This window comes from Centruroides vittatus, unplaced genomic scaffold, assembly GCF_030686945.1.
Source record: "Centruroides vittatus isolate TY-2023 unplaced genomic scaffold, ASM3068694v2 contig_4, whole genome shotgun sequence".
Classification (NCBI taxonomy): domain Eukaryota; kingdom Metazoa; phylum Arthropoda; class Arachnida; order Scorpiones; family Buthidae; genus Centruroides; species Centruroides vittatus.
The window spans coordinates 1,302,283-1,318,251 of NW_027122214.1; the positions used below are offsets into that span (position 1 = coordinate 1,302,283).

At 28.3% G+C, this 15,969-nt stretch overlaps 1 protein-coding gene across 1 annotated transcript in view; it reads right to left on the minus strand.

Annotated features, from left to right (window-relative positions):
* Positions 1 to 5,027: 5,027 nt before the first annotated feature.
* LOC136976253 (protein argonaute-2-like) overlaps positions 5,028 to 15,969 on the minus strand; it is a 104,963-nt gene continuing 94,021 nt past the window's right edge. Inside the window, exon 20 of the mRNA XM_067271476.1 lies at positions 5,028 to 7,929. Coding sequence (XP_067127577.1) covers positions 7,821 to 7,929 — 109 coding nt within the window. The 3' untranslated portion in view covers positions 5,028 to 7,820. The remainder of the gene's footprint in view (positions 7,930 to 15,969) is intronic.

A 15,969-nucleotide genomic window follows, 5' to 3' on the forward strand; every position in this document is an offset into this window, starting at 1 on the left:
TGTGTTACTTCAAACAATACGCGGGGTGGGATACGTTTCTATTCATTAGATATCAACCGATCAGATTTATCTAATGATGATAATTACTTAAAATATACTGTATTGTAATTTAATGCACCAAAGAGCAACGACATTCACTTTTTAATATTTTCAATGAAACAGACCTGGGCGTTCTTTTTGACCAAAGTGAAATTTTCTTTTACGTATTATTATTTAAATATTCAGCCCGTTTAAACATTTTATGCTTTAGAATGTTAAAACTTACAGTATTAAAGGTTTTTGACTCTCCACATCGTGGGCACCAAGAGGGCTTTTATCGAGCCCATTGTGAGTTCGGCCAGTTCTACGAGGTCGGATAATGCGGGATAGACTACCCTCGAAAAATTCCTGGGGTTTATCGACCCGTTCGGATTCTCCAGAGCCGTAGCCTGATACCTTAACCGATCGGCCAACCGGAGAGAATTAAAGGTTTTAAACTTCCTATCCTATGAAGCAGAAAAATTTTATATGCTGAAAAATTATCGCTTCTACGCAGGCTCATAGAGTATGGACGTATTGGGCATAGCTCATCCTGAGAATCTACTCTTCGGATCTTAGATCCAACCCACATCAAGCATTGCATTTATGTATAAGAATCTTCAAACTTTTGTCGAAAGACTTCAAAACAATATTTGAAATGGAAAATTTGTTTTCATTGTGAAAAAAGCAATGAGATAATTTGTTAAAAGCTGTAATCCTGTCATAGAAACTATTAGCTGTTTTGTGACGTATGTTGATTTAAATTTCGAATATACGGAGTCTTGGTCTGGTTCCTTGAAGCAAACTACTACACTATCAATTTTTTCAGAATGACTATCATTTAACATGCTATTTTTTAATATATTTTGTTTAAAATGTTTTATGTATTATAAATGAATTCGTGTAACGTTGTTGTTGTTATTTATTCATTCTTCAACGAAATATTCGTAGAAATGAAATAAATCACTAATATTTTTTGGAAGTTTTAATGATAATTTTGAAAAAATATTGATAAACTTTCATTTTTACACTTACAAAATAATCTAACACACAGTTAATTCTAATAATTCTAAATTTTTGTATATTAATAAAAATAGAACAAGAAACTGGTGTCTTACAGATAACTTTTATTGACATGAAAATGCAATTCAGCAAATTACAGATCACAATGATTTTCAGGAAAGACAGTAGTGATGTGACAATCCAGGAAATACTCCATCACTCCCAACTATTTGGGCACATGTATATAACTTTTATATAAATATGTGTGCATAAATGCATATACACACACAGATACTATTTTAATTGTGCATAAAACTCCCATCACACTCCAAGAAAGACATTTCCTTCTGATACAGATAAGAATTAAGTTACATTTGGTGAGGTACAACAGTTCTTAACTCAAGTGCTGATATGTATGATAGAACTCAACACAATTGACTATTCTAAATCTCTTATAGCCTGGCAGCCATTCACATAATTTATAGGCAAATTATTCTAAGGCATAATTAAATTGCTGCCAATATTTGGTATAGTTAGCAGCATGGCACATAACTTTTATCTATCTCAACTCGATTTATATGCACAACACTTTACAACAAATGGACACAACTAAGTAGGGGGATTTTTATTCTTAAATACCACAGTCTCAGGTTTATTTATCATCCGTTACACACCAAAAAAATTTAATCTAAACTAAGCAATGTATAAAGAATTTGGCATAAGCCAGCTTTAAAGTACTCTAAAGTAAATCTCAAATTATACAGTATAGGCAACATAACAAGTGATATGATGAAATGTCATGATATGTTTATCATTAATTACATAAACTTGGTGGGTAATGACCTGAGACGGTTCCCAACATTCCCCGTAAAAAGCTCGCAGAGCTGCCCTTCTATATTAAAAATTTTAAATTTTGTTTGCAACAGCTATATAATGAAAGTGCACATCTGAGTGGCTTGTGCGAGCAAAGAACATACTATTTAGTTATTCATATACAGACTGGCTCAACCATTCTTTTAACTATTTTTATACAACAAATATAACTAAATAATTTGTCCCTTGTTAGATAAGCCACATAGCAAAAACAAAGAAAAACAGCTGCTCAAGACAGCAATTGTATTTGTATGATTAAAAATTGTGCACCTTTTTCAAATGATTAATTTGAGCCTTTAAAATGGAGGGATTTGAAAGCTGTACATACATTGACAAGCTAACATATCACATAGTTACTTTTTGTTAAAAGCAATTTCCTTTATCAATTTTTAAATGGATATCACATTAGATTATTCAATTCTGAATTTAATTACATATTTTAATTTACATATTTCATTTGCCTATTTTTATTTTTTTAATCAAGGGGACATTTCATTATATACAATTTGATGCATAATTACAAATCAAAGCACTTTTCAACAAAGAAAATTTTTGCACTTTTCCAAAAACAAACCTTTTAATCATTCTCAAGATTTTTCTTTGATAAAAATAACTGTTAATCATCATAGGAAACAAATTGCTTTTATACATTTAATACATTCAGTACAATTGTTAACATGATGAGGATGGGGAAGATGAACAGTAGATCAACAAAATGTTATGATTTGGCTTTAAAGGTCACAAATCACCAAAGTTCATAAAAATGACTACAAAATTGAAATTCAATTGTTACACATGATCGTAAATATGTAAAATTTTAAATCTCTGGGAATTTACAAGACAGACTAAATTTAATTTGTTAATAAAGTAAAATGGTTCTCACAAAAGTGCCCATGGAAAGAAAGAAAACAAATATATGGAAAGAGACAAAAAAAACAAAAAACAAACATTTGTCAAACACAAATGACAAGAAATATGAATCTGATTATGACAAGCATCGAATTCATTTGTTTATTTTTTTAAATATTAAATAATTGACTCCCATTGGGAATGACCGAGAACCATCAGTTAAAAAAATTAAAATATTTAATTTAGTTATAAATAAAAATTCAAAGTTAAATACTGATTAATTAATGGCACATTCAAAATTGACTTTTTTTTTCTTTTACACCTTATACTTCAATTCGATAGTGTGGTCTTTTGATTGCATTGTTTTTTTTTTATCTAAGCACAAATTTTTAAAATATAAAAATCAAACTTTAAAACAGTGGTCAATTACTACATTATTTTTTCCTGTTAACAGTAATAGTAATATTTCAAAAATACCACACTATATAACAGTTACATACAAAATAACATTAAGTAGTAATCAATTAGTAAAATGGTTTTCAGTTAATCCAAATATTTATATATATTTATATATAATTTTTTTTTCAGTTTACAAAGATCCTCATATGGCCTACTTTCAATTATATATTTGATTTTTTTTTTCTTTCTTTTTATTATATATATATATAAATGTTAACACCTATACTCAACTTCTAGAATGTGCGATTAAGTTTTTAATTGCCCATATTAATTAATGCACATTTATAACTATCTAGATCAGTGGTGTCCAAAAGTGGAATGCAAATTGGAGCCACATGAGCTAATTTAATAGATATGCAGCATTTTGACTGCATGAGCAAAGTTTTTGGAATAGTTCCGCAACTTCTGTTTTAAGTTCAATTGCACCAAATTTAAATTTACAATTCTTCCATTTTCATGAATTGTAGCATGGACAGTAATTGTATGTAACTAGATTCCCTTCTTCTATCACTTCAATATTCATCCTTGACATATTCTGAGCACCTTTCAGTTTCAATTCAAAACAGAACTTCTCACAACAAATGGATTAAATGTTTTTAATTATAATTTGAAAATCATAATTGATTTTTTTCGCTAAGATATGTTTCTGAACAAACTTTAAAGATATGTCCAGACTTATATATTGTTTCAGTGTTTCTAGACTTGATCAGGATAAGTTGCTCCTGAATTTCAATAATAATTCTGTCTGCATCAATAAGTAATATTAATACACATGAAAATATTTGAGAGGCATGTTTCTATTTTCCACAAAAAAATAAGAAGTAATACAGGTTTTGTCTACAGGTTTGCAGATAGGCTGAGATATTTAAACAATTAAAATACATTCTAACAAATAAAATATGATAATCTATATATTTGCGGGGAGTTTTTTAAAATCTTGCAAAAAAAATCTTAAAAAATTATTTATAAACTTATTTTAAATATTTTAAATTTTTAAACAAATCTAAAGACTTTTAACCATTATTTTATTTATATTTCTTTTTGATAATTTAAAAAAAAGGAGGAAAAAAAAAAGACAACAATGAGCAGCATATTCATAAAAAAAAAAGAAAAACAATTTTCCTTGATTTAAATAAAATGTAAAAATCTGCAATTACAGTAGAGACTTGTTAATTGGAACCCCGGTAATTGGCACGATTTTCAGTTGTACTGTGTCGTGCTGAATCGAACGTTTTTGATACTAAATTTACTTCTAAAGTATAATTTTCATGTTTTTATATTCTTCAATATATTTATTTTGTTTGTACAAAATGCAGAAGTAATTTTTAACAATACGATAGCCTCGATTATTATTATAAAAATTTTCGTCAGGCTTAAAATTGACGAAAATTCAACATGAAGTGACAGCAACGGAAAAAAATTTGAACATCGGACAGGTTAATGTATTTTTTTGTACATAATTGGTAATCGGAACAAATTACTAATCTGAACAACCCCAGTCCCCAATTGATTCCGATTTTTGGTTCGCTACTGTATTTCTATTCAGTTTATCTACAGTAAAACAACTAGCTCAAAACCTTTGCACAAACAATAAAAATCTTAAATTAATAAATTTTTTAACTTTGAAATTCAATTTTGTTAATATACTTTAAAACTTATTATATATTTAAATCTAGAATCCATAATTTTCTAACTAAAATCATAACTATATAGCTACCGTGTTTTACGGACTATAAGACGCACTTTTTTCTTCGAAAAATTGCCTCCAAAATTCAGGTGCGTCTTATAGTCTGTAGTGTCTTATAAGTATTTTTTTTAAAAATTGCTTAAAAATTAAGGTGTGTCTTATAGTCCATAAAATACGATAATTATTATATCAGTTGGGGGAAAACACCATAGTGCAAACTGCAGATAAACAGCATTTATTAATCTGAATTTAAGTTGTTCAGTAGTCTAGAAAAATTTTTTCAAAACAATATTTTAAAGTCTGAACATACTTTAAAGAAACAATCACTCTTCTTAAATTATTATTAAGGGACATTTAAATGATAGACAAAATATACATTAATAAACAAAATCATAAATGATTTTAACATTTATGATTTTAGTGTTTTCAAAATGAATAAATGAAAAAAATAAATAAACATACATTTAAATAATTCTGAAGAGTACAGAATTGACAAATTGGAATCTTCTTATTAGCTCCAGGCAAAAAAAAAATGTCATAAATTTATACATTCATTTCAAGCTTGATAAATATTATAAATAGGTTAACTGTTAAGCCCTAAGACAACTCCATAACAGGAAAGAATCAAATAGCATATATTTTTAAATGAAAATAATTGCCATTCAACTCATTTTCTTCATCTAAGAATTCATTGGGAAATTCAATACTATACCACACAAACAAAGGATGTTAGTGATTCTTATGAAAGATTTTAAATCAAATATAACTTTTACTAATGATTTAATTGTATTAACTTTTAAAAATTTTCTTTGAAAAATTAATGTCATAAACAGAAATTAAATTTCACCTAGATTACTTGAAAAATATTAAATCATCTCTTAACTTTAGAATAGGAGTAAACCTATCAATTTTCCTACAAGCCACTTATTTTGAACAATTTAGTTTATTTGTCTTTATTATAAACAAATCTGTGTGGAATCTATGATTGAAAAACAAGACAGTAATTGATATCTCACTATACAAAGTACAAAAGGAAAAAACATCCTTAAACTCTTGAACTGTACAATATCTAAATTAATTTCATTAGGAGAATAACTATGGTTTTAGAATGCATAAGAAGTATGATGAAAGCACATTACATTTTTATAGCATTGTATGTGGAATTTGCAATAAAACAAAAACAAACAAGGACATCACTGATCCAGATTAACTTATTTATCATTAGGATAGCATTTCCATGAGTATAATTCAAAATGGATTTTTATTAACTATAACAATTTCAAATTACTATAGATGCATATTGTTTAGCTTGACAATGTCACGTGCTTAAAAATAATGGTAATAACAAGAATGGTGATAATAATAATGGTGGTAATAAAAAATTATTATTAATTAACCATAATAATGGGATCCTTGGCCTCTATAGGATCTCATCAAAACTTTAAATAACCTTCCAAAAAGAAATTTAATTCTGAAAATTAAAAAATATTAAAAAGAAATCTATTCAAATTATGAATAAAAATTAATTTTGTATAACTTCTGTAAAGGTGCATTACAAAATAAGACCACTTCCCCAATTCATTTATTAGAATTTCATCATTGTCTTAATTTGCAATAAAGATTTTGGCAACACTTAACTTGATCAAAGTCAGTAATGCCAAATGACTAGTTACAATGTTTGCATTGTCAAAGTATCATCATTGTCACCATCTTATTTGGCTCTAAAACATTTTGAGTATAAAAAGAAAAATCACATTTGATCCCAAGTCTTTTAGAAAGAGAGAGAGAGAGAAAGAGGAAAACATAAATATAATACCTTACAGAATAATATATTGTACTCACAGATCTATTGCTATCAAGCAGCATTTTATATAAATAAAATCAGGTACTCCTAATGTTAATAATATCATAAACAGGACCACAATGTATAATGAAATCAATTGTCAAACACTAATCCTTAAATAAGAAGTAGTAATAATTTATTTCAAAATTCATTACTTTTAAGTCAGCATTGTTAATTTTTCTTTTTACTTTATCTAAAAATATAAAGCATTCTAATTTAAAAAGTCCTGTATATGATACTAATTTCATGTGGACAATTTATTTTTTCCTATTGTTAAAGTTATTGCATCTCATACAATTCTTATGTCAAGCAACTCTGTCATCCCTCTGAACACATGAGGTGATATTTATAATATCCATCAGACAGTTATAAAACAACTATCATGGGTAAGTGTAAAAAATTTTTAAAGATAGTCTAGGTGCTAAAATCACATTATGCAGATGAGATAGTTATCAATTACTGTACATGATGTACATAATATGCTTTGGAAGCTAACTGCCTCCAAAGCATATGCTAGCTGCTTACCACTTGTCTAATGCATGTGAATAGTTGCAGCACAGGAAGACTAAACTGACCACTGCTTTAAGGAGCTCCAATTTTGTCAATAAACTATATAAAACACCGTGAAGCACAATTATAAATAACGGCTTTCAAACATTACTTAAGATACTTTACAGTGGAAGCAACAACAGTCTATGAGGAATGCTCAAATCCTACCCTCGATATTTTTGGTTGACATTGTCCAGCACCACAAGCATATACACCATGTGGGTACACTAAAATAACAATATTTCACTGCAAATCACAGTCTGTAACTTCCAACTTACAAGTAACAAGGATCAAGTGAAGTACATAACTTTGTTGTTCTCTGGATGAACTGTAACTGCTCTCGTCATGGCACTGACTGTGCGATCATCTCCGTTGCTGGATTGATGGCTACCATCACCACTGTGGGAAGGAAATATGATAAGCTTCCAGGTATAACACAAAATACATGGGCATCACAGTCTAACTTGTCTAGCATAGTAGTGTATCATAGCATTTGAATAAATGCTCATTCAGATGTTTCTCCAAAGGTCATGGACCACATCATGCAAAGTACATAACTTTGTTAGTATCCGTGTGTACTGTGACAGCACGGGCCATAGCAATTGGATTACGATCTTCTCCATTGACAGATTGATGACTGCCGTCGCCACTGAGAACAGAAGAGAACATATAGATCTCTAGATGTATGCCATAATTTTCAAACTAATGAGCTAAATTTATATATAATATTTTTGTATTTAACTAATTGAATATTTTGACTGTGGATTATTATGTACATTAAAATGTGTATAGAAAAAAATATGTTTTTTAAATGACTGTAAAAAAATTAAGAAATAAAGATAAAGAAAATCTTTAATATCACAAATACTTGAATTTTAAGAATATTTTGAGTGAAAATGGGAAATTTATTCATGTTTTAAATATTATAAAAATACAGTATTACTCTTATCCCTTTATATTCATTAAGAAAGAATATTTATTTCAAATTTACAATAATAAAAATTTATAACACAAACAAAATCTACAACATATTTCACAATTTAAACAATAAAAACAATGTATCAATATGTAGAATTTAATATGCATATTTTACTCTTAAGATATGCACATCACACATTTGTCAAGTCTTGGAGATTTTTTGTAATAAAGATAATGATAAAATTAAATTTTAATAATGCTTGGAATTAATTTATTTCTGGACACACTAGCTAAGGAAAATTAACATTCAGAAATAAATGTCAGTATTACTGAAATAATCATCAATGCAATTCATTTAAAAATTATGAATTAACTCTGATAATAACTGACAAATGTGATATATAAAAAACTACCAAATAATTTAATTTTGATATCAAATTTAATAATGATTGAATCAAACTAGATTACTTAACAATTATTAAATTATTTTAATAAAATAATTTGAGACTATAAATAGGCTTACTACCTTTAATAATCAGATAATTTAGAATAATTCTAAGTAAATTTAGGAAAGTCCTGAAAAATTTCAATTTGTAATGAGAATTCAAATCCATAATTTCCCATTCAACACACAAATGCATTGCCTATATTACTTGAATATTCCTAGATATATATCAATTTAGATTATAAATTTTTGTTATGTACAAAACTTATGGATACAATGTAATAACGTGAAAGAGTCATTTATTATTTAATAGTTATGGTTATGCAAGCAATATCAACAAACAATAGAATTGCTTGTATTCTCTTCTAAAACAGATTTTAAAAAATATTAGTAGTTCTGTTTGAAAATTAAAAATTTACAAAACTAAATGAAATGATACTATAGATGCAATTTTCTATGTATAATCTGGAGTGGTATATACATAGTACTATGTAAAAAATTGCTAGAACAAAAGTAAAACTTTCATATAATCAACACCACCCTATATCTGTACCTCTAAAAAGAACATTCTGACAGTTCCCTTGTTAGTTTAGAAGTCTCAAACATTCTATTTTTTTCTCATTTATTTCATTTTACTTATTTAACAGGTCATTGCACTTGTAATTATAAAATAAGCGAAACAAAACAAATGAGATACTTGAGACAATACCAGCTAAAGTGCATTATGTGTTGAAAATACAAAATAGCCACCAAATGATATTTTCAACCATCATTTCACTTCTAATTTATGTATAAAATAATATTCAATAAATATATATATATATTAAAATTAAACCAAAAGCATTAAATAGAAAAAAAAATTTAATGTCAGTAATATCCAACAAGAATCAATTGCTTAGCTCTTACTTACTGTAAAGAACTAACAAAAAATTGTCAGTCAGCTTCTAAACGAGAAGCATTATAGAAAAATGGGGAAATAGGAGAAATTATCAGCTTTCCAAATTTGAAAATATATAATAATATTGGGTTGTTCGGAAAGTTCGTAGCGATTTTTGATAGCCGACAGTTGAGACACCGATTGACACAAAAATTATTAGAATTGTACAAACCAATGAATATTACGATAAATAACCTTGAGACGCGTCCGTTACAAAAAAAAAAAACGTTAAGATTATTCAAATAGCGTTTAATTTGTCTCATTGCAAAAATGGATGCAAACAACGTGCATTATTGACACTTGTTTCTTTTCTTTTTTCGTAAAGGCAAAAATGCTGTACAAACAGCAAAAAAGATATGTGATGTTTATGGTGGGAATGCTGTATCAGAATCAACTGTTCGAAAGTGGTTTGCAAAATTTAAAACGGGCAATTTCAGCCTTGAAGATGCTCCTCGCTCAGGAAGACCTCTTGTTATTGAAGAGGACCAGATCAAAGCATTATTAGATGAAAACCCTCATTACACAACTCGAGAGATTGCAGACATAGTGAAGTCATCAAACAGTACTGTATTTCAACATCTAAAGAAGCTCGGATACGTGAATCGTTACGACATTTGGATACCTCACGACTTAACGGAAAAAAACATATTGGATCGCATCTCCATTTGTGATTCTCTTGAAAGACGAAATGAAAATGACCCTTTTCTGAAGCGTTTAGTGACAGTTGATGAAAAGTGGATCATTTATAACATCATCAGCCGAAAACGATCATGGGGTAAGAAAAATGAATCACTGTTAAAAACTCCAAAGGTCGGTCTTCATCTAAAGAAGGTCATGCTCACTGTCTGGTAGGATTGGAAACGAATCCTGTACTACGAGCTGCTTCCACAGAATTAAACAATTGATTCTGCTAAGTATTGTTCCCAATTGGATGAACATGGCAATTAAAGAAAAATGTCCGGAACTGGCCAATAGAAAAAAAAAGGCATTGTGTTTCACCAAGATAATGCCAGACCTCACACATCTTTACGAACATGCCAAAAATTATTGGAACCAGGCTGGGATGTTTTACTCCACCCCCCTTACTCACCCGACCTTGCCCCGTCAGACTACCATTTGTTCCGTTCTGTACAAAATTCCCTTCATGATAAAAACTTTGATACTCTGGAAGCTTGCAAAAACCACGTGGATCAGTTTTTCACGGGAAAAACTGGAAAGTTCTACGAAGAGGGTATCATGAAGCTGCCCCATAGATGGCAACACGTCATTAAAAACAATGGCGCATACATAATGGAATAAAAGTATATTTTTAGTTTTAAAACAATTTCATTTATTTCTCTTAAAAATCGCTACGAACTTTCCGAACAACCCAATACAACTAAAGTGGGGACATGCAATACCGTTGCACATACCAACCCCCAAAATTATGCAATGCATATCCTGAATCAACCTCTTAAAGTTTCACTGTTGAAACCTGATAGCCAATCAAAAACATATTTTCAACTTCCAAATGCTAATTGGACAAGAATCAACCAAAATCAATTATAAATCATTTGACTGTTAATAGATAGAAAATAAACTTTAAATTTCGGTTATTAATTTAGTCATTATTATTATAAAATTACAAATGTAATTTCTTTTAAATTAAAACTTCATTTTTACTTTGCTGGTGTTGTTTGATAAACGTATAGATTAAGCTACCAGTAGTTTTTGGCTGAATGGCAACTTCTAGGATTGGCTACAACTTTCATTTCTTAATTTGCCAAACAAGTAAAATTTATTGGAAAATTAAAAATACTACTGGTAGCTTAATCCTTATACATTTAACAAATAACACCAGCAATTTAAAGACACTAGCATTATTGTAAATACTTCCACTCCTTATAAAATATTATAATGATTACCAGCATACCCACCCCCATATCTACATTACTTAATTTGTGGATAGTCGATTTTATACATATAATTGCATATAAATAAAAAAATTACTTTATGAACAAAATTGCATGGATACCATTGTATACACATCTTTGGGTAACTTTGACACAAATTACAATTTTCTTACACAGTTTCTTGCAACAAACAGCAAGTTCTGACAAGCACCATCAACACATGGGTGACACTGAAACTCCAACAAATTTTAGTACATTATTTGTACTGTACATCTTTGGATTTGTTGGTAGGAATCATAAAACATTTTTCTTTTACACAACAATGAATAAAGCAGGCTAAATTAGACAAATGTCTAAATAAATACTGATAAGCCTAATTTAATGTAATGTAGTGGAACATTGTTAAATAAATATGAATTATTGAAAGAAAAAAAAGCTATATTAATATTTCTGCTTAATAAATTTTTTAAATTGGCCATTAAAAACTCTTTAATCAAGTTCTATTGTATTTTATAATCTGTTACTTATCAAATTTAAAATAGGCAACAACTGTGAACAACAAAACTAGTTTTATATTTACATACAACATTTTTCTGAAACAGAAATATATGGATTAAGAATGCAAGTATGTAGATTAGCCAAACTGTACAGAAATATTTACATAAATAGGAACAGGCTGATTAGTGGACTCTGAAATGTTTTCCATTGCAAGATATTATAATACAAATTAATTAAAATTATATTGTGATATAATTATTTTGTCAACTACTTTATTTTAAAAATTAAGAACACTTTTAGAGTTTATTAAAAATAGTAACTTTCATTTATATAAAGATTTTGCAAATGATTTATTTAATTCAATGTAAATAAATCTTTTCTCATACTAACATGAATGAATCCAATAAAACTTGAATAAATATCCCATTTTCATCATATACAAAGATGTTATAAAATGTTAATTTTTTAAATAAAAAGTCCAATATTTAATAAATTTATGTATTCTTTCTATATTTATATAATTGATACTACTTACAGTATTATGATATTCATATTTAGTTCTTTTGTTAATGTAATTTTTATACATAAATTACAAAATTAATAAATAACAACAAGGATAAACTTGTTCTGTAATAATATCACTGTTAAATTTTCTATTGTAAAACAGACCTAAGCATCTTGGTTGCTGTTGAGAACAAATCACACAGGAACACTTTTAGTGAAAAAAGGTTGGTTTATTGATAGGAAAGGATATGCATTTCGGGCTTAATGCCCCTTCTTTAGTCCTATTATAACAGATTTATCAGCAAATTATTATATAGTTACAGATTTACTGATTGTATTGAAATATTTAGAATACGTGTACAAAAGTTTATTCAATAAAACATAATTATCTGAGATTATAGTGACAGTTAGGACAACACGACTCGTGAGAAAACATAAATAAAAAAGAGAAAGAAAGTGGAGCTAAAATACTTTTAGCTCTACCCTTATACACGCAAGAACAGTATAACAATATGTGCTAGAATAAAAAGGGGTAAACTTAAATGTAAAATTAAATACATAATCAAGAGGCAAAATTTTTATAAAATTAATAAGGGAATACCTATAGGGTGCGAAATAATTCTGATGAAATGTACAAAAACAGACCAGATAGGAGAGGTTAAAAAGATGTGAGTATTCCCTGTATCATTCACAGAATGTTTGGTGTGTTGACCTACACAGTGGGATACGATGGAGGGAGGGAGGTGTACATCTTAATGGGCTTTGCTACTTAGTTAAGAATGGTTGCCAGATGTCATTGATAACTATACATGTATTTATGTTCATTCTGTGTATTTCATTTGTTTTAGTAATTTCAATGTGTTCATAATATTTTCTTTTAATAATATTTTTTTCTTTTTTAAGAATTTTGATGCTGTCGAGTGAGATCTCACAGCCAACTTGGTTGCAATGAGTGACGACTGCTCTTATATGCTTTTATACGGGTTTTTAATGCTCTGCTAGTTTCACCTATGTAATAGTACACTTTAGATAACACGTACAAGTGAAGCTGTAAACAAGATTATTATTTAATAAAACATCAGTATTACTATTAGTTTGTTCTTTGACTTTTAAGGAATTTTCGATTTTATTGTTTAGTGTGGGTGTTAAATGATATTATATGGTGTTAGTATTCTTTGGATGTTTTCAAAATTAGTAGAGGTATAATCTAATTTTTCGTAAATTATTTGGTTTGGGTTGACCTGATGAGCAGTTGTGTAGCCATTTGTTGATAATTCTGTCTGGACAGTTATTTAATTGAAAGGTGCGATAAATTTGCTCTATTTCTATGTTTTGGTTAGTAGCATCACTTTTGATTTTGTTGACATACATATTGAAAATGTTCTTTTCAATATACATGGGTGTGCTGGAGTAGTAATTGATTACTTTGCTGACATCACAGGGTTTTATATATTTTTTAAAGGTAAAGAAATTATCATATCTTAGTATAGTGATGTTTAAAAATTAAGTTTGCTGTTATTTTCATTTTCTATTTTGAAACATATATTCTTATGGATATTGTTGGTGTATTGAAGTATGATTTGAGGGTTGGTTAAATGTTTGTTATAAATGACAAGGCAGTCATCAACATCAACATAAAGGTTGTAGAACATTATACCCTGTAGTTTATGGATAATATTATCGATGTTAACCATGCACAGTTCAGCAAATTTTGGACCGATGCAAGAGCCCATAAAGATACCATCTAATTGTCTAAAGAAACCATTATTACAAATAAAATAATTATTGACTAAAACAAATTCGACGAGTTGGGTTATCCATTGTCACAGTTTAAACTATTTAATGTATTTATTATAAACTTTTTTTGGATGGAGGGATACATGTTTTTTATATCCAGGCTCAACAGTCTCATATCTTTATTTATATTGAGATTTTGGAGGTTTTTTATGAACTGGTCAGAGTTTTTAATGCTATTAATTAAATTATCAAATATATTTAGTTTATTTTTAAGGAATTTCTCTAAGTTGTAAAGAACATAAAATTTAAAGTCAACCAGTGGGCAGTAAGATTCATTTAATTTATGGGTTTTTACTGTTGTTGAACCTGGGTATTCTCCAGTTGTAATCAAGATTATTATTAACATCTTTTGTATTAATATAATTAGATTTTTTAAGTTTTTTAATCATTTTTGCTGAACTTAAAGGAGATAAAAGTATTTTAGCTCCATTTTCTTTCCCTTTCTTCACTTATGTTTTCTCACGAGTCGTGTTGTCCTAACTGTCACTATAATCTCAGGTAATTATGTTTTATTGTATAAACCTTTGTAAACATATCCTAAATATTTCAATACAATCAGTAAATCTGTAACTATGTAATAATTTGCTGATAAATCTGTTATAATAGGACTAAAGAGGAGCATTAAGCCCGAAATGCATATCCTTTCCTATCAATAAACCAACTTTTTTCCACTAAAAGTGTTCCTGTGTGATTTGTTCTCAACAGCAACCTCCTTATGCTAAGAAAATATAGATCTAAGCATGTTTAGTCAAAATAAACATAACTTCCTAAAAGTTATAAAAAGAACATTACATACATATGAATAAAAATGGACTCTGGATACCATAAAAAATGACCTATTAAGTCTTTCCTCGTTGTTATTTTCATTTTTTAACATATAAAACAGTTAGTATCTCTAACTTTTTCTTATAATTTAGCTATAAAAATGTAGTATTTTTTTAAATTTCTGAAAATTATAACACATTTTGCAATATCTCATTTAACACATTAAGCACCACAATAGAAAGGATTAAGTTATCACCCAGGGCTATCCTCAATTTATGCACAAAATAGCACAAATGGGATGGCCATTTAATATAATTTTGTCTGCATTATTAAAAAACCATTTTTTCTTAATTTTTAGACATGCTGCAACACAATCAGAAAAAAATCATTCAGACTATGTTATGCCATCTTGTATGCTATCATCAGGTCTTGAATTCAATAGAACTTCTACTATAATCAAGGTTGCATAAATAGACCAATACAAATAATAAAAAAAAATACAATAATCAATACAATAATATATCTACTGTTTTTTTTATCGTTTATGTCCACCGAAAGGAAATAAAAATTGTTTCTTCAATATTTGTTTGTGTGTTATGTATTTACATGATATTGTACTTATTCATGTTCAATGTGCAAGAAAAGCATTAGAAATGGCAAATTTTGCTTGTTTCATATTTTTTAGAGGAAAAAAATTAAGTTCCTATTACTAAAAAATAGTAGAATATATCATAAAAAAATTTACTGGTTTGAGTGGAATTTCCATAACCTCAGGACTTGCACTATTTTCATTATGTTTATATGGATAGCATGTTGCTTCAAAGTAAGACAGCACAGATTTCAACATACAGCATGAGTTGAAATCTATAGGATTTCACTTAGGCTGTGTGTTGCATTTCTGCAACAAGCACTAGTGAAATTCTGAGGTATGTT